Genomic DNA, 26506 nt, shown 5'->3' with positions numbered 1-26506 from the left:
CAAAATATATAGTTGCTTGAATCTGGAGAGAACATAGGACACTGATGGTGTTGCAGAATGTTTGAGATGTTTGAGATTAAGCCCAGGGTGATTATTTGTATGGAAGTGGAAGAGTGCAGGGAGAAGGCAATGGCACCCCACTCCATTATTGTTGCCCGGAAAATCCCATGGGTGGAGGAGCCTGGTGGGCTGCAGTCCATGGGGTCGCTAAGAGTCAGACACGACTGAGCAACTTCACTTTCACTTTCCACTTTCATGCATTGGAGGAGGAAATAGCAACCCACTCCAGTGTTCTTGCCTGGAGAAGCCCATGGACGGAGAAGCCTGGTAGGCTGCATTCCATGGGGTCGCACAGAGTCAGACACGACTGAAGTGACTTAGCAGCAGCAGCAGCAGCAGCAGAAAGAGTGCAATATGGGCAGGGGAGAGGATAGCAAGGGATGAGCATGGAGGGTGCATTAGGGTTCTTCAGAGAAACAGAACCATTGGTAGGTAGACAGAGATCTCTGCCAACCTCGTTCTCTCTCTGCCCTCTATATCTATCTATCTGTCTGTCTGTCTGTCTCAGTCTCTCTCATTCTATCTGATAGACATATAATAGACAGAGAGGAAGAGGAGGAGGGGCATTATTTTAAGGAGTTGATTGACTTAATTATGGGGGCTGGCAGCTGTGAAATTTGCAAGGCAACTGGCAGGTTGGAAATCCAGGTGAGAGTTGATGTTGTAGTCTTGAGTTATAAATCTTTAGGCAGGTCAGCAGCCTGTACGCTCAAGCAGGGTTTCTGTGCTACAGTCTTGAGGCAGAAAATTGATGCTTCTTTGGGAAACCTCAGTCTTTGCTTTTACAACCTGTAACCAATTGGATGAGGCCAACCCACATTATAGAGGGTATCTGCTTTACTTACAGTTAGCTGATTATAAATGTTAATTATATTCAGATGCTTTCATAGCAACATCTAGTTGACCAGACAACTGACACCATAGCTTAACCAGGTTGACACATAAAATTAACCATCTTAGAGAGGTAGGAGGGTCAGTTTATGAAAGACAGCTAGATTTGTTAACTGGTTTGGCTTTCATCCTGTGGGCAGTGGGAAGGTGTGCAAGGGTTATAAGCAGTTCAGTTCAGTTCAGTAGCTCAGTTGTATCCGACTCTTTGCGACCCCATGAACTGCAGCATGCCAGGCCTCCCTGTCCATAACCAACTCCCAGAATTCACCCAAACTCTTGTCCATTGAGTTGGTGATGCCATCCAACCATCTCATCCTCTGTCGTCCTCTTCTCCTCCTGCCCTCAATCTTTCCCAGCATCAGGGTCTTTTCAAATGAATCAGCTCTTTGCATCAGGTGGCCAAAGTATTGGAGTTTCAGCTTCCACATTAGTCCTACCACTGAGCACCCAGGACTGGTCTCCTTTAGGATGGACTGGTTGGATCTCCTTGCAGTCCAAAGGACTTATAAGCAGGAGAGCAGTGAAACACATGATTGGCTGTAGACTGGCTGCACTCTCTCATTTGTGGGAGCAAGGAGTACAGGGGGTAGGGACTGCTGCTGGAATCCAGAAGAGAGAAGGTAGTTTCCTGAACCAAGGCAGTATTGTGGGGATGGAGAAAGTGGTAAAATTTGAGAAACATGAGGAGGTGGAATTGAGAAGGCATGTTTCTACATCAGGTAAGGAAGTGGAGAACTTGATCCTGAGACTTTGACTTAGGCAGCCAAAACCTAATGGCAGAGTGATGCCATTTATTGAGCAGGAAGCACCAGAAGGAGGAGGTAGTCTGACGAGGGAGAAGGTGCTGTGGTTTGCTTTGGACATGCATACTTATCTGATGGCTCAGATGGTGAAGAATCTGCCTGTAATGCAGGAGACCTAGGTTCAATCCCTGGGTCAGGAAGAAAATCCCCTGGAGGAGGGTATGACAACCCACTTAGAATTCTTGCCTAGGGAATCCCATGGGCAGAGGAGCCTGGCAGGCTGCAGTCCATGGGGTCGCAAAGAGTCGGACATGACTGAGTGACTAGACGTGTGCGCGTACACACACACACACACACACACACACTTAACAAATAGAAATCAATCTGAGATCCATAGTTTTAAGGGACTGAAGTAAACAAGGCCAAGCCTCAGTACTAGGGGAGGGAATATTACACTTTGAGGTGCTGATTGTCTATAAGCCCTCATTGGAATTTATAGAACAATTGAGCATTGTATGGGCTTCCAAGGTGGCTCAGTGGTAAAGACACCACCTGCCAGAGCAGGTGATGCAGGTTGGATCCCTGGATCAGGAATATCCCCCAGAGAAGGAAATGGAAACCCACTCCAGTATTCATGCCTGGGAAATCCCATGGATAGAGAAACCTGGCAGGCTCCTCTGGGGTTACAAAGAGTCAGAAATCACTGAGCAACTGAGCATGCGTATGTAACTCTTGGGAATTTTGAGTCTTTTCTCCCATTCACCAAAAAAATGCCCTGCTTTCTTAGATGAGAACTATATACCAAGAGCTGCAAAATCAGTTGACTTGTGTCAGGTGGTTCCAAGTTCTGATAAACCTTAGGGTAATCAGGAGGAGCTGCTATTCCTAAACTCCATCCGAGACCAGTTAAATTATCTCCCGATGATTCACATATGCAACCAAGGTTGAGAACTACTGCATTGCGCAGAGAACTCAACTGGAGTTGAGTAGAGAAGTATCAGCCTTGGTCAGGGGAGGGCTGAACCCTCGTAAAGAGGGTAGGAATATTCTGACACAGAAGTTGAGGTAAGCAGACCAGAAATCAGGTAGAGAGAAGAGCTGGAGAAATGAGATGGTTGGGGAGATCCAAAGGGTTTGTAAACAGGAAGTGAATTGGAGGAGGGGGGATTACAAGTGAACACATGACCAGAACATTATGAACACAGAAAGCTCAGGTAAGATTTTTTAGGTACTTATTTATAGATTATCTTGAACATTTAAAAATTGTGGATTAGAGGTAACCATTGAACACAGAGTTGACTTCACTGGTATGCTAGAAATGAATCTGTAAGGATGGAATTAGTAAATCGATGGCTGCCCAGTGATGGGCTGGGGGTGATAGATAGAGCATGGAAGGGTCGGAAGGGAGAGACCTCAGAGGGCAGGAGGAGGCACCTGGGATAACGGTTATGTTCACTACCTTGATGTGATGGTTCCACAGACATTTACCTGTGTCAGATTGTACATGTTAAATACGTGGAGCTTTTTTATGTGTGATCTATTTCTCAATAAAGTTGTTACCGAAAGAGAGAGGCTTCTTAGAATTGATACATCTAAATGTTGAAATTACTTTGAGAGCCAGATTACGAACTGTGCATTGAAATTAGTCTTCATTACTTTTAGTTAAAACTTCACAATTTTTAAATAAGAGATTATATTATGTAATTGAATGATATCTCTTCATCATCAAAATTGATTCCAAATAACTTAGGTATTTTCAAAAATATTTACATTTTCAAGAGGTAAATATTTGCTGCCACTAAGCAGCAGCCACAAATGGCTCTTACGGAAATTAGCTACTTGGAAGAGAGCCTGATGAGTTTAATGAGAATGACCTGGATTGACTTTGAAATTAGTGCTTTGGTGGAAGGGTATCAGCATTGATCAATTTGATAGAGAGATCCTGGAGTCACATCCCTGGCTCCTTTTATTCCCTCCTCCAGGGAGAAAACACCTGAAGTTTAAAGGACCAGTCCGATTCCAAAACAGGGTATGTCATACGGTCAGTCCAGGTCAGTTGCACAGTTATATCCAACTGTTTGCAACCCCATGGACTGCAGCATTCATGCTGTATATGTAGTTTATTAACATGTTTTAAGTCAGTTTAAAGCCCTTTTGTTGCCTGACTCTTTTCCCGCTGCGGTTTCTCATGAAACTATAGCCAAGATGACTTTCTGAGCTTCTTCCTTGTGCCATAATTCTGTCACTCAGTGGCTGCATTTGGGGAGGACAAATAATTATGTGAGCAGCATGCCTTTCTGATGAACAAATTAAGCCCACTATTTATTAGTAATAACTGCTTTCCCTTACAGTGGATAATGAAGAACTGCAGGGTGGATTCATGTTATGCTTCCTGGATGATGGATGTGGTATGAGCCCTGGTAAGTTAATTATTTAGATTCCTACCTGCCTGTTAGAACAAACAGTCTGAAAACCCATAAAATAAATAAGAACAAATTGAGCTATCTATATAAAATCTGGTATGGAGCTATTAGGGAAAATAACCCCCAGACTTATTGTTGAGCTTTTTAGGCTTAAGTGTTCCCTCTGACAGAGTAAATTCATTGTAACCATCTGAAGCAAGACCAAAAGTGAACATAAATCAGTGTTGCTGAAAAAATGACAGATGTAAGGTACAGATTTCTTATAAGGAAAAGCATCTGGGAATGAATGAACCAAACGGTAATTGGATGGACTCTGAGATGATCTATAGCACACCCTGCAGGTACTACTTGCAAGAGACCCGAGGCAGTTTCAAGTGGCTTTACACTGTTTAAAATTTTCTGCTTAACCTTCAGGTGTAGGGGTCACCTTTTCTTGTTTTTAGTGGTTTGTGTTTCTTCCCTGCGTATTCAAAGGTTTAGCTGCTTCAATTGAATGTTCTCATTATTGTGAAAGCATCTGCCATGCATTGCATGATTTATCTTTGTATCTTCAAGGCTAGTAAAAGGCAGTACATAGTAGGTACAGATTACTGTTTGCTGTGGAATTGAGATACTATTCCTTTAGGGAAAGGATTTTCATGAATTGAGATACCTTGTCCTTGAGTTCCTCATTTTGTTTTATTTCTTTTATTTTTGGCTGTGCTGGGTCTCTGTTGCTGCGTGCAGGCTTCTTCTAGTTGTGGTAAGAGGGGATTGTAGTGTGCGGGCTCACTCATTGCGGTGGTTTTCCTGCTGCAAGGCCAGGCTCTAGGGTGTGCAGGCTCAGTCGTTACGGCACCTGGGCTTAGTTGCCCCGAAGCATGTGGAATCTTCCTGGGCTAGGGATTGAATCCATGTTCCCTGATTTGGCAGGAAGATTCTTAACCACTAGACCACCAGAGAAGTCCTCCTAGAATTCTTATAACAGTTGCATATATCCCACAAGCCAGATTTAACAAACGGTGAGGGAGTTCAAATAATATGAAGTGTTCCGGTCAGTTCCACACCAGAGGAAAGAATGATCGTCAGGGCTAATAGAAACTCAGAATAAAAACTAAAGCAATTATATTCAAGTCTCAGAAGACCCCCTTGGTCTAAATAGTCAAAGACTATGTGTGATATATTCTAAGGCAATTCTTTAAAAAAGAAGCAACTCTTTTACATGGGTCCAAAAACAAAATAATCAAAACACGCACAAGTGACAAGTGTGAAGAAATCCACACTTCAGTTGACAGATACAGTTGTATTTTAAGAAGGGTCACTAGTGTTGAGAGCAATTCTTTATTAACATTGGAACTCAAGTGTTAACTGAAAATAAAATCTATCTATCAGTTGTCCAAGCTGAGTTGGTTCAGGCTCAACCTTTTGGAAGAGGTGATGTCCAAACTCTTTGCATTTCCAGCCTTGCCCCTTTCTAGTGCATTCCTCACACAGCAATTCTGAGTGGACTTTTTTCTTTTAATAGATCATAGTGATGCCCTTGATTAAAGCCCTTAGTCGTTTCTCATTACTTTTGAATAAAATTCATACTCCCAACACTTTCAGTTTCTTGCATTACTTGGCCTCTGTCCACCTCTGACCTTTTCTCGTACCTTGCACTCTCTTGCTTATAGCACCCCAGCCACACCTGGCTGGCCCTCCATCATTTGACTCTCAAGTCAGAGGACACCTTATGAAGGAGGCCTTTCCTGAGCATTCTGTCTGCAAACTACATTTTTGTTAATTCCCATAACATTCTCCTGGTTTTGTTTCCCTCACTTAATACTCTCCGAAAGGATCTTGTTTGTCTGCTTTTTTCTCATTCCATGACATAAAGTTATTGAGGACAGGGATCCTGTCTGTCTTATTCAGTGTTCTGTCCATGTGCTCAGAACTCTGGCCACCGTACATGAGAGTCTGTTCAGCATGTGATAAAAACCGTAGGATTTGGTCTGCAACTCTGGGTTATAGTTCTGGGGGTACCATTTATTAGTGTGACCTTGGGAAGGTTACATAAACTTCAGAAACTTAAATTTCCTCATCTGTAACATGCAGATAATATCTTCCTTGTAGGCTTGCTGTAAATATTAAATAGGTGGTGCAAATAAAGTATATGCTGTAGTCCCTGGCATATACTGAATGATTAATAAGGGGTAGCTAATACTATCATTATTGATACCCTCATCTAATCGTCAACCCTTAGTAAGAGCATGTGATAAAATGTCCAGGTAGCTTCAGACAAGTGGAGTGGCTTTACACAACCATGCCACTGCACTATAGCATGTCTGCACCCAGCCTCACACAGGGTCCTTAGGACAGATCTGGGGTGTGTATGCAGGGCATGTAGCCCAATTGGGAGACCCATTTCTGTCTTTCCTTTCCCTGGGAGCATGCCTGTTTCTTGGAGGTATGTATGTTTTGAAGTTAAGAGGATTCTTTTCCAGAATTCCAGAATGCCTGGAGAGATCAGGAGAATAACTCTCAAAGTCAGAAATAGATAGCCCTTCTTCCCCAGTTAGCAACCTCACATGGGGCTGGATAAGGGCCAAAACCATGGAAAAATTACCAGTGGTACAAATAATTATAGCATCTTTAATTTATTAGCATTTATCAAATGGCACGTATTGTTTTCAAGGTTGATACATCATCTCATTTATTCCTTTTATCTTTGTCAACAACTCTGTGATGCGTTCAGTTCAGTTCAGTTCAGTCACTCAGTCGTGTCCAACTCTTTGTGACCCCATGAATTGCAGCACGCCAGGCCTCTCTGTCCATCACCAACTCCTGGAGTTCACCCAAACCCATGTCCATTGAGTTGGTGATGCCATCCAGCCATCTCATCCTCTGTCGTCCCATTCTTCTCCTGCCCCCAATCCCTCCCAGCATCAGAGTCTTTTCCAATGAGTCAACTCTTCGCATGAGGTGGCCAAAGTATTGGATGTGTTAATAGCTCCCATTTAGGGTCAAGGAAATTAAGGCTGTACTTCCCAGGGTGACACAGCTAGGTCACTCTGACCTCTTGTCAGTACATTGCTCTTAAGATCCTGGTCAGAGATTATGAAGCCTGACAAAGACCATTTTCTCTGCACTCATGCAAGAAGTATGGGTCTGCCCTAATATATGTGTGACATCCTGACAACTGGACCTCTGGCCAATGTGAAGACTCCTATGTCCTAACCACTTATATTGTCTTTGTCAATTGTAGAGGAAGCGTCAGATATCATTTACTTTGGAACATCCAAGAAACGATTATCAACCTTGAAGTTTATCGGGCAATATGGCAATGGCCTTAAAAGGTGAGGACTTCTTTCTTATAATGTAAGTATTATTGCTGTTGGTTATCAGGAATGATATTTGGTTAAAGAAAGTCTTACTGAGAATGATCCAAGTTTGAAAAACTTAAAAAAGAATATAAACCCAAGAGTCCTACCTTGTTTTATAATTTCCATGCCCAAACTGACTTAAATCTTTACTTTACAAATAGAGTTTAAAATTTAATTCACAAATAGAGGATGAATCTCCTTTTCAGAGATTAGGAAGTAACACCCGTGTACCGTAGAGCTTCTGTGTTTGTTTCTTAATGCATGTCTTTGCACTGGCGTTATATGTATCCAGAGCTTATGTGATTAGTCTGCTCAATGAAAAGTGAGGACATGAGGCCACGGCTACCTGTGTGGCACCTACCAGATGATCCTTCTTTGCTGCAGCCCTAGACAGCACCTTATCTCAGCAGTCATATCTTAAGTGAGAATGTGGGGCTGGATTAGTTCAAACTCTGCTCTGTTTTGAGAAAACAAACAACAAAAAAATATTTTTACACTCCCTTGGTTAAGAGTCAGCAAAACAGTGGAGTCATTTCAGTGAAAAGAACAATATTGTGCTCCTCTGTCCCTTCTCGCTAATGTTTGAGATATAAACCATTATATTCTTGATTTTTAATATAGCGGATCCATGAGGATTGGAAAAGACTTTATTCTTTTTACAAAGAAGGAAGAAACGATGACCTGTGTATTTTTTTCTCAGACATTCTGTGAAAGAGAAGGTCTGAGTGAGGTAAGGGTTGAGAGTTTCCTTTGGTTTCCATGGTAATAAAGTTATTTTAATTTACTATTCAGGAGGTAAAGTCTATCATGGGTGCTTTCCTATTATGATTTAGAAATTTAGGAATACATCTGGGAAATAGATAGAAGGTGGCTGGCCATTTTGGGGTCATTGGAGGCCTGTCCTATTGATCTTTTTTTGAATATTTTTTCTAATCCTAGCCTGTTTTCAGAACATTATTTATTATCCATGTACGCATATCTTCCAGAATAAGAGGCTCCCTTTGGCACTGTGAGATTTTTGGAAGCCTGCAAAACATTTCCACCACCTATCCATAAATAGGTTATCACTTTTAAAGTAAATAGAATATTAAATTCAGAAGACTTGGAAAACAACATCTGAAGAAACTGAAAGCAAAACAGATTTAAAAATATTACTCTCTTGACCATAATTTTAGCTCCCTTTTCTGACCCAGAGACATTTTATTAATTTGCAGCATTTGAGTTTTAGTATTATGAACATCAGTTATAATTCAGGATAACAAATATATGTTGAGTAACTGCTGTCTGCGCAGTGCTGGATATACCCTGTGGAAGGTAGAAAACAAGAAGACCACCTGACCATCAGAGTGTTTTCAGTTTGGTCACAAAATAAAGCAGACATGTATGAATTGGATAAATAACAAAATGAAGGTATTTTAAAAGCATGCTGTTCCATGAGTGTGTATTCCTGGTATTAGTAAATTGTCAAAAGCAGGATATGGATGAAGAGACTAGACAGCCTTGAGTGAGAGTTTATGGGGAAAAGACCACTTGCATCTGGAAAGGCTGGAGTGGTGAGAAATGGCGCGTGGCAAGTCTCAGACCTGAGATGACTGTGGGTTTGGAGGACAGTATGGAGATGTAGGATTGTCCAGCAGGAGCCCAGCATGGCTGCTGGCAGTGCTGGAGTCTGGCTAGTTAATAGGAGTAGTCTAGAAGCAGCAGAGAGTGGCTGAGTGGGATTCTGACGTGAGGAAAAGCAATACTTTAAGCATTTGTGTTGTACTTTATGTGTGTAAAGGACATGGGAAATTGGGCCAAAGCTGCGATTATAGCTTTCCTAAAATGAGCCATTTCCTTTTTTCTTTTTTTAAAAAGTAAAACCAGTGACCTCATTTCCACTTATATAGTGGCAATGACTTTCGACAAGGTTCGGTTAAGTTGCTCAGTCGTGTCCGACTCTTTGCCACCCCATGGACTGCAGCACACCAGGCTTCCCTGTCCATCACCAACTCTTGGATCCTGCTCAGACTCACTTCCATAGAGTCAGTGATACCATCCAACCATCCCATCCTCTTCGTTCCCCTTCTCCTCCCGCCTTCCATCTCTCCCAGCATCATGGAAAGATGCTGGGAATCTCATTTCTTTTCCAGTGAGTCAGTTATTCACATCAGGTGGTCAAAGTATTGGAGTTTCAGCTTCAGCATCAGTCCCTCCAATGAATATTCGGACTGATTTCCTTTAGGATGGACTGGTTGGATCTCCTTGCAGTCCAAGGGACTCTCAAGAGTCTTCTCCAACACCACAGTTCAAAAGCATAAATTCTTTGGTGCTCAGCTTTCTTCATAGTCCAACTCTCACATCCATACATGACCACTGGAACAACTGTAGCTTTGACTAGACAGACCTTTGTTGGCAAAGAAATGTCTCTGCTTTTTAATATGCTGTCTAGGTTGGTCATAGCTTTTCTTCCAAGGAGCAAGCATCTTTTAATTCCATGGCTGCAGTCACCATTTGCAGTGATTTTGAAAAGTCTGTCACTGTTTCCACTGTTTCCCCATCTATTTGCCATGAAGTGATGGGACAAGATGCCATGATCTTAGTTTTCTGAATGTTGAGTTTTAAGCCAACTTTTTCACTCTCCTCTTTCACTTTCATTAAGAGCCTCTTTAGTTATTCTTAGCTTTCTTCCATAAAGGTGGTGTTATCTGCATATCTGAGGTTATTGATATTTCTCCTGGCAATCTTGATTCCAGCTTGTATTTCATCCCGCCTGGCATTTCCCTTGATGTACTGTGCATGTAAGTTAGATAAACAGGGTGACAATATACAGCAGCTAACAATGTTAGCTGATTATTTTGATATTTTCCTGCAGATTTCTGTGTAACATGCTTGTATTGTTACTTCTTGATTTGATTTCGGCATTATCTGTTAAGCTCCCACTATAAAAGATGAGGATTTATCTATTACTTTCTCTTTGCTCCTATCACACATCTACGTCCTTCCAATTCTCCACCTTCAATATAACTTGATTTTAATTTTGGTTGTGTCAAATATTCAGTATTTTTATTATGAGACTATATAAGCACTATACTGTACACAATTATACCATATCATAAGCTATTTTTCCTTTTCCTGCAGAACTTTTTATTTTAATTGGCAGTTAATAATTGTTTGCTTAGTGGTCTGTGTACTTGTCACTGTCACTGAATATTTGCTTGGTTTTATGTGTCTTTGTCACTGTGTTAATCCCAGTGGGCAAGCTAGTCTCCTGCCAGACAATTTCACCTGCTGTTTTGTCAGTTCCACTTTCCTGAAGGCCTCTGCTCTGCAGTCTTCTTAAATGCGGCCCCTCACACTCCTGCGATCCATGGTTGGTGTTCAGCTGCCATCCTGGGATCTGCCCCTGCCGTCATCTTGGCGGTTCTCTTCATCTCTCTAGTTTCAGATCATCTTCCCTAGCTTTATGCCTCTTCTTGGTGTAACATATCCTCCATTAGCTTTCTCAGCAAGGGTGTATAAGAGGTAAAACATGTTGAGACTTCACATGCATGAAAATGTTTTTCTCCTACCCAAGCACTTAATGATAGTTTGTCTTGATGTTTTTTTCTTTAAATGATTTTTCTTTCATGATTTTGAAGGCATTGCTCCATTATCATATGATTTCTAGTGTTGTTCGTGAGAAGTCTGAAGCCGTCTTAATTCCTCGGTCTTCTGTGTGACCCATTCTTCTCCCCTCCGCTCTATTTTCTGAGGGTCTTTCTCCCCAGTGTTCTGAGTTCAGTGTTTTGCCTTTGGGTGGGTTTATTTATACCCATTGTGTTGGGCGTTTATTGAATGTTTCAGTCTGAAAACTCATGTCCTTTAATTCTGTGCTATTCTCCTGTAGTAGTTGATGATTTTCTTCCATCTATATTATCTTTTTTCTCATTTTACAACATTTGTTCTTAGCTTGTGGATGTCCAAAGATGGTTTTACTTTCTTATCCTTTTTCTCCTGTCTTCCATCCTTAAATTATTGTTTTGTTTTCTGTGAGATTCTCTAACATTTATCTTCCAACCCTCTTACAGACATTTTTTGTAATCATGTTCTTTATTTCTAAAGAGTCTTTTTAGTCTCTCAATATTCCTTTTGAAAGATACATAGTTCTTATTTCATAGATACAATATTTCTGCTTAGAGCTCTGAAGATATTAACTATGATTAATTTTTTCCTCTGAAATTTTAATTTTCCTCTTACAGTTTTTGTTACCACTGAGTTGCTTTGTTTGTGCTTGTTTATTTGGTCTCTGTCTGTCACATTAGAGACTTTTCTTAGATCACTGTTATTCTTCACTACTTTAATATAGAATATAGTTCAGTTGCTCAGTCGTGTCTGACTCTTTGCGACCCCATGAACTGCAGCACACCAGGCCTCCCTGTCCATCACCAACTCCCAGAGTTTACCCAAACCCATGTCCATTCAGTCAGTGATGCCATCTAATCATCTCATCTTCTGTCATCCCCTTCTCTTCCTACCTTCAATGTTTCCCAGCATCAGGGTCTTTTCAAATGAGTCAGCTCTTCGCAGCCAAAGTATTGGAGTTTCAGCTTTAACATCAGTCCTTCCAATGAACATCCAGGACTGATCTCCTTTAGGATGGACTGGTTGGATCTCCTTGCAGTCCAAGGGACTCTCAAGAGTCTTCTCCAACACCACAGTTCAAAAGCATCAACTCTTCGGTGCTCAGCTTTCTTTATAGCCCAACTCTCACATCCATACATGACCACTGGAAAAAGCATAGCCTTGACTAGGTGGACCTTTGTTGACAAAGTAATGTCTCTGCTTTTTAATATGCTGTGTAGGTTGGTCATAACTTTATTTCCAAGGAGTAAGTGTCTTTTAATTTCATGGCTGCAAGTACCATCTGCAGTGATTTTGGAGCTCAGAAAAATAAAGTCAGCCACTGTTTCCCCATCTATTTGCCATGAAGTGATGGGACCAGATGCCATGATCTTTATTTTCTGAATGTTGAGCTTTAAGCCAACTTTTTCACTCTCCTCTTTCACTTTCATCAAGAGGCTCTTTAGTTCTTCTTCACTTTCTACCATAAGGGTGGTGTCATCTGCATATCTGAGGTTATTGATATTTCTCCTGGCAATCTTGATTCCAGCTTGTACTTCCTCCAGCCCAGCATTTCTCATGACATACTCTGCATATAAGTTAAATAAGCAGGGTGACAATATACAGTCTTGATGTATTCCTTTTCCTATTTGGAACCAGTCTGTTGTTCCATGTCCAGTTCTAACTGTTGCTTCCTGACGTTCATACAGGTTTCTCAAGAGGCAGGTCAGGTGGTCTGGTATTCCCATCTCTTTCAGAATTTCCCACAGTTTATTATGATCCACACAGTCAAAGGCTTTGGAATAGTCAATAAATCAGAAATAGATGTTTTTCTGGAGCTGTCTTGCTTTTTCGATGATCCAGCAAATGTTGGCAATTTGATCTCTGGTTCCTCTGCCTTTTCTAAAACCAGCTTGAACATCTGGAAGTTCATGGTTCACATATTGCTGAAGCCTGGCTTGAAATTTTGAGCATTACTTTGCTAGCATGTGAGATGAATGCAATTGTGCGGTAGTTTTGGAGAAGGCAATGGCACCCCACTCCAGTACTCTTGCCTGGAAAATCCCATGGACGGAGGAGCCTGGTAAGCTGTAGTCCACGAAGTCGCTAAGAGTCGGACATGACTAAGAGACTTCACTTTCACTTTTCACTTTCATGCATAGGAGAAGGAAATGGCAACCCACTCCAGTTTTCTTGCCTGGAGAATCCCAGGGACAGGGGAGCCTTGTGGGAGGCCGTCTTTCGGGTCGCACAGAGTCGGACACGACTGAAGCAATTTAGCAGCAGCAGCAGCATGCGGTAGTTTAAGTATTCTTTGGCATTGCCTTTCTTTGGGACTGGGATCTTTTCCAGTCCTGTGGCCACTGCTGAGTTTTCCAGATTTTAAGGTTAGTCCAATAAAATGCCAATTGAAAGCTCTGAGAGTGTGGGTGGGGCTTGGCAGCCATGCAGGTCACAATAATACATACCAGGCTGTTTTATTGAGTAATCTTCAGTGTAATTTTCTTTATGTCTTTCCCTCTGGGCTGGTCAGGTATCTTAAAGAAGACTCCTACAGTCTTCTACCTGAAGGCCTAGCTGGCAGAACCTGGGAGCCAAATGAGAGAAGAGATCTGCAGTTCTCAGCATCCAATATGTGTACTTTCATTGAATCCCTCTAATCTCAGTAAGGGTTTCCCTGGTAGCTCAGCTGGTAAAGAATCTGCCTGCAATGCCATGGAGACCCTGGCTTGATTCCTGGGAGGAGGGATAGGCTACCCACTCCAGTATTCATAGGCTTCCCTGGTGGCTCAGAAAGTAAAGAATCTGCCCACAATGTGGGAGACCTAGGTTCTATCCCTGGGTTGAGAAGATCCCCTGGAGGAGGGCCATGACAACTCACTCCAGTATTCTTGCCTGGACAATCCCCAGGCAAGGGACACAGGAGCCTGGTGGGCTACAGTCCATGGAGTCCCAAAAGGTCAGACACGACAGAGTGGCTAAGCACACAGCCTCAGTAAGGTCACCTGCCAACTGTGCCTGACATATCCTCTAATCCAGACATGCTTTGTTCCACTCTTTCCACAGAGTAAACATCCATTCCCTATGGAGGAGGGGGAGGAGCTAATGCCAGATGGGGAGCTGGACTGCTTGTAGCTCTCTTTTACCCCCACCTCGAGAGCTAATTCATGCCATCAATCTCTGAGACTTTGAGGGAGCTCTGAATTGTAAATCAGTCTGGTACTTCTCATTTCTGGTATGGGCTTTGGATTGGTTACTTGGATATGCTGTCATACTTTTCAACTTCTGAAATGCTGATACTGTTGTTTCCTCTGCCATCTGACCCATAATTCTGTAGGGGGCTGAGGTAGAGTCCATCAGTCACCATGTTCTGTAGTGGAACATTTTAGAATAAAACTCTTAAGTATAAATTTTTGTTTTGTGCCTCTTCCTTATCAAACTAGAATACCTGGGGCAAGTACACTCTTAACTTAGCGTTGTGTAATTTGGAGTGAATTAGGGTCAGACCAAAAAAAAATGATGGTTTTTATCTGTGTATTTCATAGTAAATTGATGTGTTTTTTTTAATAGGTTGTGGTTCCAATACCTTCATGGTTAACAAGAACCAGAGAATCTGTCACAGATGATCCTCAAAAATTCTCAACAGAATTGTCTATAATTTATAAATATTCTCCATTTAAAACTGAAGCTGAATTGATGCAGCAGTTTAATGTGATCTACGGCAAATGTGGTAAGATCATCACAACCCTGAAATTTTAATGTGGAAGTGTTTGTTTTCAGTGTCATACAAAAGACTGTAAATATGATTTCTATTTAAAATGCCATGTAGAATCTCATATGAGGCAGTTATTCATTTTATTTTTATAAATTTTGTCTTAGAGAATCCAAACAGGAATAACTCTTAAGTCACTGGCACTGGGAGAAATGTTTGTACTTGTAACAGCCTGGTGAAACCGGGTAAGGAGAGGTTGACACAGGCTATGATCATAGGGAATCACAGTCTCTGCCAGAGATAATTTCTCCCCTCATCTCTCTGTGTCAGGAGACTCTCTACTACAGCATCCAGGACTAGATGACCGCAGGGCATGTAAGAGAGTTAGCAGTTTATAAAGTAACAAGTCCAGGCTTCTGTGGCAGTCTTTCTCCAGACTTGTACCACTTTTCATATCTAGAAGCAAAAAGATTCCTGCTCTAGAGAAAGCTATTTGCATTCTGCTTTTTCTAATGTTAATGTGCAAAATTCTATTCTGTTTATATTAAAATTCTGTTTTATGTTATGTTTATAGCAAATTTCTCCTCTAACTTGTGGTAGTTTGTTTAAAAGTAATGTTTTATGTCATCCTTTTCCCTTTCTCATAGAAGAAAAATAATGGCACTTAAATATTCATTTCATTAAGATATATGGTGTACTTTAAGGATGGTTAATGTATAGTCTCTTTAGTTGCCTTATAATTGTGAAATACTGATGTATATACTACTGAAAGATATACTATTTCCTGAACACTTTTCTAAATGCCTTATAAAAATTAACTCATTTAATCCTCAAAACAACCCTTGTGTTTTAAGTGCCTCATGAGCTCTATCATCTAGATTAGGAAACTTACCTGAAGTCACTGTGATAGTAAATGGTTGGTCCAGGGTGTTGACACATGTATTTAGGCTCCCAAGTCCAAGTCCAGATTCTTAGTCACTCTGCTGTTCTCCCCTCCATTTTAGTATTACCAGAAAGAAAAGTGTAATTGGTTGTTCTTCAAATTTCTCTGACAGTGCTGTTTGTCTTTATATTATAATCAACTTTATAAACAATTTGGGTTGTTTTTGTTTACTGTGCTTTAGAGCAGGGATCAGCAAGCTAGGGCCTGCAGGTCAAATTGGCCCCATGGCTGTTTTTCTTAGTTACCATTTACTGGAACGTAGCTACATCATTTATCTGTGTATTCCCTGCAGCAGCTTTCATGCTACACTGTAGAGCTGAGTTGTGAGTAGTTGTAAGAAGCCTGCAAAGTCTGAAATATTTGTTTTTTGGCCCTTTACAGAAAAAGTTTACCAACACCTCTGTTAGTGTCTACTTCATATTTATACACATTTATACAAAGCAATACTTCATATTTATACAAATGGTAAAAATTCATCTTTGTTCTTATGTGCATTGATTTCAGTTCTGACAATGAGAGTTTTACCTATAATACAAATTTGGCTCAGGCTTCTAACAGTTTTTATAATGCAAATTATGAGAAGAATCCACACTGAAAGACATAATAAGTTGAATAGTTAAAAAGAAGCATGGTGCTATAGAAACTCAATGCTCTTTGGCAGAAAGTGGAATTTACTATAAGACATATATATTGAAACTTACCAAGGCATTTTATTTACTGAAGTACAAAAGAAAATTTAGTCTATAGCGGGCTTAATTCCCTAGGTGAGATAATAGCACCATGACTAATGCTTAGTGTAGTTAAATATTGACAAAAGTCAAACATCTATTTTTCCACTAGGTACTTTGCTGGTTGTTTATAACTTGAAGCTTCTGCTTAGTGGAGAACCTGAGTTGGATGTTAAAACTGACAGAGAAGATATACTGATGGCTGGAGCTCTTGGAGAGTGAGTATATGAGTGTTTGTCAGAACATGTGTCAACGATGCCAGTGAACTGGGGTTAGGAAACCTGCATCCTGGTTCCAGGTCGGAGGCCACTGGGCCTCAGCACTAGAGCCATTCATTTTACCCCAATTACAGATAAAGTATGTTAGGCTGGACCTCTGATTCCCAAATCTGGCTGAGCCTGTGAGACAGCTTCTTGAGAAGTACAAGATCCTGTCTTATCCCACATCTACTGAGTCAGAATCTCTGGATATCAAGCCTAAGAATCAATATTTTTCATATGTTTCAGAGGTGATTCAGAGGAATATCGCTGAATGACAGTTCAGAATGGTCCTATGAACTGCTTACTTGCAGTTTATAAGTAAATAAATGGATATTCATTTTTCTTGGCTATTGGGGATCCATAGGGAACAGAATGAGAAATTAGTAGGGGCATGGGTGAAAAAGTGTGGAGAAATATGAAATAGTGATTAAACCTAGATTTCTCTAAAGTAACTTTGTATTTCACTCTGTATTTAAAACTTATTAGCAGACAAATTGGGAGAGTAGCATTGACATGCATATACTACCAACTGTGAAATAAGTAGCTACTGGGAAGGTACTGTGTTACACAGGGAGCTGGGGTCGGTGCTTGGTATTGAGCACCAATCTTGTTGTGAAGACCTCGAGTGCTGGCATGGGAGGAAGGCTCAAGAGAGAGGAGATATAGGTAAACATATAACTGATGTACTTTGTTGTACAGCAGAAATGAATGTAACATGTACAGCAATTATAGTCCAATAATAAAAAACTTCTAATGAAAGAGGAAGAAGGAAAAAAAAGCTTATTAGCTTAAACCTTTATTCTGTTAGTGTCAGAATGCTACAGTTAGAAGGGATTTTAAAAGAATTTAATCTGGACTGATTCATTTAATGAACAATTGTGGTTCAGTAGAAATATAGTGAAAGCCAAAAATATGAACAATATATGTCATCTTAAATTTATGAGTAGCTGCATTAGGAGAAGTAAAAAGAAATGGTTGTTATTAATTTAACAATGTTTTTATTTCATCAAATATATATAACATAATTTCAAAATTTCAGTATGCAAACTATTAAGACATTTTCCATTCAATTTTTTCCATTCCAAATCTTTGAAATCCAGTGTGGTTTACATGTGTACCACATATCAGCTTGGACTAGTGCTCAATAGCCATGTATGGCCAGAAGCTACGGTATTGGACAGTGACGTTTTAGACGAAGATATGGACGGAGGAGCCTGGTAGGCTACAGTCCATGGGGTCGCTAAGAGTCGGACACGACTGAGTGACTTCACTTTCACTTTTCACTTTCATGCATTGGAGAAGGAAATGGCAACCCACTCCAGTGTTCTTGCCTGGAGAATCCCAGGGACAGAGGAGCCTAGTGGGCTGCCGTGTATGGGGTCGCACAGAGTTAGATATGACTGACGCAACTTAGCAGCAGCAGCGTTGAGACCCAAGTAAGCACATCAGCTTAGACAACTTTTTCTTTTCCCTTGGAAGTGAAATTTTGAAAGTTCTTTTCCCAGTTAGAGACTTTAACATATGATAACCCACTTTAAATTATCTTTTCTATATTTTTCTAATGTATATTTTTTTCTCATCTCATTCTAAAATGTGGAATTCTCATTTTACACAGAAATAAAGGTGGTTGTTTTGTTTTGTTTTGTTTTAAATATCCAACCTAATTACCATTCTACAAGTGTTGGGAACCCCTCTGCCAACATTAATATGCCATTATCAGAAAGGGTGCCCAGAACTGTTACTGGCACCTTCATTACTGTCTCCTCCTCTCTTGCTGGCCTTGTCCTCTACTTAAGGACTGGTTCCAAAACCAATATTTCATACTACTTAACAGCTTTGAGCTCAAATTTTCAAACAGTTATCTGTCAGAATGCCTTAGCCTTTCAACACTAGCATTAGGAAATAATATATTATTTGAGGAATACTTTGACAGCTAATTCTTTGGGGAAAATTCCTACTGTTCCCAGATTGTTTAATGAAGCTAGAAGCTTCTTAAGGCATTTGTTGTGCTGTGCTTAGTTGCTCAGTCATGTCCAACTCTTTGTGACCCCATGGACTATAGCCCCACAGGCTCCTCTCTGTGTGGGGATTCTCCAGGCAAGAATACTGGAGTGGGTTGCCATAGTGTCCTCCAGAGGGGTCTTCCCAAGACCAGGGATCGAACCCAGGTCTCCCACATCACAGGCAGATTCTTTACCATCTGAGCCACCAGGGAAGCCCTCTTAAGGCATTTAGGCAGTTAATTACAAAATAAAGAAAATGGATCAGACCTAGGAAATACACAATTTCGCTTTGGAACATTGACCACCCAGCAATTTTTTATTTGATTGATTTTTCAACAAAATGTTTCACATTTCAATCACAAGAAAATTTTTCTAAAGACAAGGATGGGATTTTATGAGGAAGCATTTATTGTAAAGAGGTGACATAATTTCTGTACCAAAGATGCAGTACATTTCATGGTTTCTTTTGTAAATACCAGCTGGTGCCAAGTAGAGAGAGCAATACTACTTCCTGGGGAGGCAGTAATAATGCCAGTTTTCTCTTCTAAAAAGTTAGTGGATTCTGACAATAACTTCTAATTCCTCTTCACTAAGGGATTAGTAAAACCATTAAATCTTGAGGCTGAAAGAATGCATCTGGTCCAAGATGGATCTTTCTTTGACTCGTCTTCCATTTATGACTTCTGATCTTTGAACTTCTAATCAAGTGCAGTTTATATATCTTGGTTTTGAGAATAAGTGGTTTGTAATAAAACAACTTTTTTACTATTTCTTTCTATTCTGGCTATTGTATCCCTTTGAAGCCACAGGGCATGATTTGACATCTGTCCAAAAACAAATTTCAAGGTTTTGAACTGTCTAATTTTCACCTTTAGTCTTAGATGATGTGGTCCTGCCAATTCTGAAAATAATTTAATTTTCTACGTAGGAATAGGAAAACCAAAGCTTACAGGCTTTGTTTGGCTTCAGAGAATTGATTTTCTGGTATAATTTATTTTCTTCCAATTTTTCTTGTTGTAAAATCAAAAGTAAAACAATATTTTAAAACTTTTTAAGGAAAAGAATTTCTATATCATAATTATTCATTTATATTTGTCCATTCTAGTGTTTTTAAGGACAATTTTTCAGTTTTCTTTTTTCATTTACGATTTGCTTCTAAACATATGTATAGTCTTAATAAGCCTCATTTCATGATTTCTTGATAAGTGGCCATTGCATTGATTCATCATAAGTTACATAACAATTCCTACATTTCTGTATAGTAACATTAGTCTCAGTGTTTCACATTATTTGTGGGTAATGTTGAGATAAACATATTTGTAAACATGTATTTTTTTTATTTTTTGAATTATTTTCTTAAGACAGATTCCCAGGAAGGGAACCAGTGAGTCAAAGGATCTGAACTTTTATACAGTTCTTGCAAATATTTGGCATCACCAGTATTTTATTATTTTAAACTTAGCAATCAAAATCCTTCATCATTTTACCTTGGGCTGAGGCTCTAACAGTAGTTATCTGACCATTGTCAGGGCCTTGTTTCAAGATGACAATAGCCTCATGAAAATTTCATTAAGTGTGATGTTCAAGCACAGGGCGGTGGCTTGTGCTTTGGCAGTATCAGTCTAAAGATAAACTGCTTTCACTTAAGAAAAATTATGTGTAGGTATATAACAGTCATCTCACAATTTCAGCATGCAGATGAGGCATAAGTTTGCATTTAATGTGTGATATATTAAACTGGAGTTTGGATCTGTGATTGTGGTATGTGGAGAGTGCAAGAGAAGGGTGCAGAGGTTCCAGGGCAACATGCAGAAAGAGAGTTGTAGCTACAGAAAAAGAATAGTGTTGAATTATATCATGTTAAGCTTAGGCAGAGTTCTCGAAAGGGAAGAAGATGGTATGAAATATAGCTTCGTAACAAATCAAAATGTGGAACAAAATGGAGGGGCCGGAGAGGGCTGAGAATACTAAATGTTAAAGAAATAAAAGTGAACTAATAACAGAAAACAAGATGTCTCTTTTGGGCCTGTTTAGACAAATTTTTAAAAATTTGTTATCTATTTTTAGCTGTGCTGAGTCTTTGCTTTGTGTGGGCTTTTCCCTAGTTGAGGTGAGAGGGGGCAATGCTCTGGTTGTGTTGTGGGGGGCTTCTCTTTGCTGTGGCTTCTCGTGTTGTAGAGCACAGGCTTTAGGACCCGTGGGCTTCAGTGGCTGTGACGTGTGGTCTCGGTAGTTGCAGTTCCCAGGCTCTAGAGCACAGGCTTAATAGATGTGGTGTATGGGCGTGATTGCTCTGCAGCATGTGGGATCTTCCCGGATCAGGAATTTAACCCACATTTCCTGCATTGGCAGGTGAATTCTTTACCACTGAGCCACTAGGGACACCCCAATTTTTGTTTATTAATTTATATTCTGGTAGTTTTTGGAACTCTGAACCAAGTCCCACACCTCAAACCTTTGTAACATTTTCTCCCACCAAACTTTTTTTTTTCCTTGAAGTAGTCTATTTGTGCAGAATAGAATCAAGTAGAATCAAGTTAATCCATTTTTACCTTCTCACTGGTGGTTGTTAGTAACCTTCAATCACAGTCACACAGATTATTAAAATTAAAAGTCATTTTCTAACGTTATATATTGATGGAGGGTAGTAGGACTAAGAAAGTGCAAGATGACAGACTGGTGGAAGGTTTAAAATGAGTCAGTGCCCATCATTAACCTCATATGTGGTTAGTGTAAATTGGCACATACAAAATCTACAGCGTTGTCATTCTGCTTTGACATTCCTTACTCAGAGAGTTTATGTAGATGCCAGGTGTGGAATTGCAGTTCTGTAATTTGGATGTTTTAAATTTCATTCATAAGACATACAACCTTATTATGTGGATGTGTCAGTCGTTCAGTTGTGTCTGACTCTTTGTGACCCCATGGATTGTAACCTTCCAGGCTCCTCTGTCTACGGAAATCTCCAAACAATAATACTGGAGTGCGTTGCCATCCCCTTCTCTAGGTGATTTTCCTAACCCAGGGATAGAACCCAGGTCTCCCGCATTGCAGACAGATTATTTACCATCTGAGCCACCAGGGAAGCCCATTGTGTGGATACTGGTATGAAATTATAAGTTTATAATAAAGACTTTTCCAAATTCACTGGAATATTGAGTGGTAGCCCTGGCACAGCATCATTTTCAGGATTTCAAATAGCTCAACTGGAATTCCATCAGCTCCACTAGCTTTGTTCATAGTGATGCTTTCTAAGGCCCACTTGACTTCACATTCCAGGATGTCTGGCTCTAGGTCAGTGATCACACCATTGTGATTATCTTGGTCATGAAGATCTTTTTTGTACAGTTCTTCTGTGTATTCTTGTCCCCTCTTCTTAATATCTTCTGCTTCTGTTAGGTCCATACCATTTTTGTCCTTTATCGAGCCTATCTTTGCATGAAATGTTCCCTTGTTATGTCTAATTTTCTTGAAGAGATCTCTAGTCTTTCCCATTCTGTTGTTTTCCTCTATTTCTTTGCATTGATCGCTGAAGAAGGCTTTCTTGTCTCTCCTTGCTATTCTTTGGAACTCTGCATTCAGATGCTTATATCTTTCCTTTTCTCCTTTGCTTTTTGCTTCTCTTCTTTTCACAGCTATTTGTAAGGCCTCCTCAGATAGCCATTTTGCTTTTTTGCATTTCTTTTCCATGGGGATGGTCTTGATCCCTGTATCCTGTACAATGTCACGAACCTCCGTCCATAGTTCATCAGGCACTCTGTCTATCAGATCTAGTTCCTTAAATCTATTTCTCACTTCCACTGTATAATCATAAGGATTTTTTTTTTTTTTGTAATACCTGAATGGTCTAGTGCTTTTCCCTACTTTCTTCAATTTCAGTCTGAATTTGGCAATAAGGAGTTCATGCTCTGAGCCACAGTCAGCTCCCAGTCTTGTTTTTGCTGACTGTATAGAGCTTCTCCATCTTTGGCTGCAAAGAATATAATCAATCTGATTTCGGTGTTGACCATCTGGTGATGTCCATGTGTAGAGTTGTCTCTTGTGTTGTTGGAAGAGGGTGTTTGCTATGACCAGTGTGTTCTCTTGGCAAAACTCAATTTGCCTTTGCCCTGCTTCATTCCATATTCCAAGGCCAAATTTGCCTGTTACCCCAGGTGTTTCTTGACTTCCTACTTTTGCATTCCAGTTCCCTATAATGAAAAGGACATCTCTTTTGGGTGTTAGTTCTAAAAGGTCTTGTAGGTCTTCATAGAACTGTTCAGCTTCAGGTTCTTCAGCGTTACTGGTTGGGGCATAGACTTGGATTACTATGATATTGAACGGTTTGCCTTGGAAACAAACAGAGATCATTCTGTCATTTTTAAGATTGCATCCAACTACTGCATCTCGGACTCTTTTGTTGACCATGATGGCTACTCCACTTCTTCTAAGGGATTCCTGCCCACAGTATTAGATATAATGGTCATCTGAGTTAAATTCACCCATTCCAGTCCATTTTAGTTTGCCGATTCCTAGAATGTCGACGTTCACTCTTGCCATCTCCTGTTTGAACTCAGCAGTGGCCACAGGACTGGAAAAGGTCAGTTTTCATTACAATCCCAAAGAAGGGCAATGCCAGAGAATGCTCAAACTATCGCATAATTGCACTCATCTCACACACTAGTAAAGTAATGCTCAAAATTCTCCAAGCCAGGCTTCAGCAATACGTGAATCGTGAACTTCCAGATGTTCAAGCTGGTTTTAGAAAAAGCAGAGGAACCAGAGATCAAATTGCCAACATCTGCTGGATCATGGAAAAAGCAAGAGTTCCAGAAAAACATCTATTTCTGCTTTATTGACTATGCCAAAGCCTTTGGCTGTGTGGATCACAATAAACTGTGGAAAATTCTGAAAGAGATGGGAATACCAGACCACCTGACCTGCCTCTTGAGAAACCTGTATGCAGGTCAGGAAGCAACAGTTATAACTGGACATGGAACAACAGACTGGTTCCAAATAGGCAAAGGAGTACGTCAAGGCTGTATATTGTCACTCTGCTTATTTAACTTCTATGCAGAGTACATCATGAGAAACACTGGGCTGGAAAAAACACAAGCTGGAATCAAGATTGCCAGGAGAAATATCAACAACCTCAGATAAACAGATGATACCACCCTTATGGCAGAAAGTGAAGAGGAACTAAAAAACCTCTTAATGAAGGTGAAAGAGGAGAGTGAAAAAGTTGGCCTAAAGCTTAACATTCAGAAAACGAAGATCATGGCATCTGGTCCCATCACTTCATGGGAAATAGATGGGGAAACAGTGGAAACAGTGTCAGACTTTATTTTTGGGGGCTCCAAAATCACTGCAGATGGTGACTGCAGCCATGAAATTAAAAGACACTTACTTCTTGGAAGGAAAGTTATGACCAACCTAGATAGCATATTCAAAAGCAGAAACATTACTGCCAACAAAGGTCTGTCTAGTCAAGGGTATGGTTTTTCCAGTAGTCATGTATAGATGTGAGAGTTGGACTGTGAAGAAAGCTGAGCCCTGAAGAATTGATGCTTTTGAACTGTGGTGTTGGAGAAGACTCTTGAGAGTCCCTTGGACTGCAAGGAGATCCAACCAGTGCATTCTGAAGATCAGCCCTGGGATTTCTTTGGAAAGACTGATGCTAAAGCTGAAATTCCAATACTTTGGCCACCTTATACGAAGAGTTGACTCATTGGAAAAGACTCTGATGCTGAGAGGGATTGGGGGCAGGAGGAGAAGGGGTCGACAGAGGATGAGATGGCTGCATGGCATCACCGACTCAATGGACATGAGTTTCAGTGAACTCTGGGAGTTGGTGATGGACAGGGAGGCCTGGCATTCTGCAATTCATGGGGTCGCAAAGAGTTGGACACAACTGAGCGACTGAACTGAACTGAACTGAACTGTATAAAGACTTTGCAGTTACATGTAAGATATGCCAGTGAATCCTGGATCTGTGTGTTCATTTTCTTTACTCTTTACTACATCTCACTCTTGCTTGTTTACATGGTGGTCCATCACCTGTTCCAGGGGCATTAATCTTTGGGGAAGAGGATGGAGTGTGTATGACGGGAAGGGCTTCAAGTAGTATACATATATTAAATTATTGAAAACAAATTGAACTTCATAAACATACAAATTGGTGTAATAGTGCTTCCTCACTTTCCACCCCAGTTCCTTTTAATCTCTCTTCTTCTATAGAAATTATTCTGCACCTTGAGTTTTAAAATATACCATGTAGTTTTCTTCTTAATAATTGTCAATTTATTAGATTTAATGCAGATATTTTTTCTTCTTTACCTTTTTTTTTGAAATAATTTAAACTTTTTGAATGGGTTACAAAGATAATACCAAGAATTCCAATGTACTTCACTACGATTCCACAAATGTGGTATTTTACCACACTTGCTTTATCTTTCAACCTCTTGCTCTTTCTCTTTTTATATGTAGTTTGGATCCTTGGGTTCTTTTTCATTCTTTCTATTTTCAGGGTCATAATCTGTTACTGTCTATATAAATTATTTGGCTAGAGTTGTTCTAAATTTGGCTTTGGCTAGTGGGAGCCTGTTCAAGCTGAATCTTATGTTCTTTTCATGTCATCATCATTTTAAAACACTTTTGTACTTGCTGGAACCACAAGATGTTCTGGGCTCATATTACTTTCCTTTTTTCCCTGATATAGCACTGCAGTCATTTCTCCAAGAGACCCTGGTTCCCTTTAGAAGATAATGCTGCACTTCATTCTAAAAGATGACTTTTAAAAATGCTGTACCTTATTTTTGAAATGGCTGTATAGTGATCAGTTACTGTATATTGGTATATAACAATTTTGTATAATATTCAGTTACTATATACTATAGTATAATGTATAATGTGGTGTTATATATCAATGCTCCCCTATTGATTAAACTTCATTTTTTCACTCTTTCAACAATGCTGATTGTTTTATTTTAGGGCACATGTACAAATACTTCTTTGGCATTCTTAGAAAAATTATTGCTGGATTAAGTAGTAGTAATTTTCAATTTAAATAGTGCTAAAGTGCTGTGTGAAAATACTTACATTTCTATACATCTAACCAATGGTCTGAATTTTCTCAGTGCCCTGATTCTCACCATGATTTGATGTAATCAATCTTTAAAAATGTTGCCAAGTAGCAAATTCTTAGAACCTAGGCAAAACTCATGAAACAAATTTTTCTTCACAGCTCACACAGAAAAACCAACTATGCTGACATCTTTGTCTCACAGTTCTAGTTTCTAGAACTGTGAGATAATGAATTTTTGTTACTTAAAAAAATTTAGCAGGTAGATTAAATATTTCTTTGCACTCCAGTTTCCTCCTAAATATTAAAAAAATTGAGTATATTTTCATGTTTTTGGACACTTAATTCCATAATTTGCTTGTGTGTTTTGCTTATATTTCTTTTATATAGTTTTTCTTGTTGATTTTTAGGAATATTTAGTGTAGTATAGCTATTAATGCTTTGGGTATTAAATATGAAGAAAACATTTTCCTCTAGTCTGACATTCTTCCCAGGTGGTACAGTGGTAAAGAATCTGCCTACCAGTACAAGAGAAGCAAGAGGCACAGGTTCAATCCCTAAGTCAGGAAGATCCCCCGGAGGAGGAAATGGCAACCCACTTAAGTACTCTTGCCTGGAGAATCACATGGACAGAGAACCTGGTGGGCTACAATCCTTGAGGTTGCAAGGAGTCAGACACTACTGAGTTGACTGAACACACACAGACTGACACTTGGCCTTTTTTAAATTGAAACATTTATTGAGATAATTACAGACTCAC

At 39.9% G+C, this 26506-nt stretch overlaps 1 protein-coding gene across 1 annotated transcript in view; it reads left to right on the top strand.

Annotated features, from left to right (window-relative positions):
- The window catches only part of MORC1 (MORC family CW-type zinc finger 1), a 165231-nt gene that overhangs the window by 11565 nt on the left and 127160 nt on the right, over positions 1 to 26506 (top strand). The window contains 5 exon segments of the mRNA XM_070787520.1: positions 4046 to 4114; positions 7341 to 7431; positions 8080 to 8188; positions 14611 to 14770; positions 16536 to 16641. Coding sequence (XP_070643621.1) covers positions 4046 to 4114; positions 7341 to 7431; positions 8080 to 8188; positions 14611 to 14770; positions 16536 to 16641 — 535 coding nt within the window.

This window comes from Bos indicus, chromosome 1 (genome assembly GCF_029378745.1).
Source record: "Bos indicus isolate NIAB-ARS_2022 breed Sahiwal x Tharparkar chromosome 1, NIAB-ARS_B.indTharparkar_mat_pri_1.0, whole genome shotgun sequence".
NCBI lineage: Eukaryota > Metazoa > Chordata > Mammalia > Artiodactyla > Bovidae > Bos > Bos indicus.
Note: the sequence above shows the minus strand (reverse complement) of the source record. Positions and strands in the feature narration are given on the sequence as shown.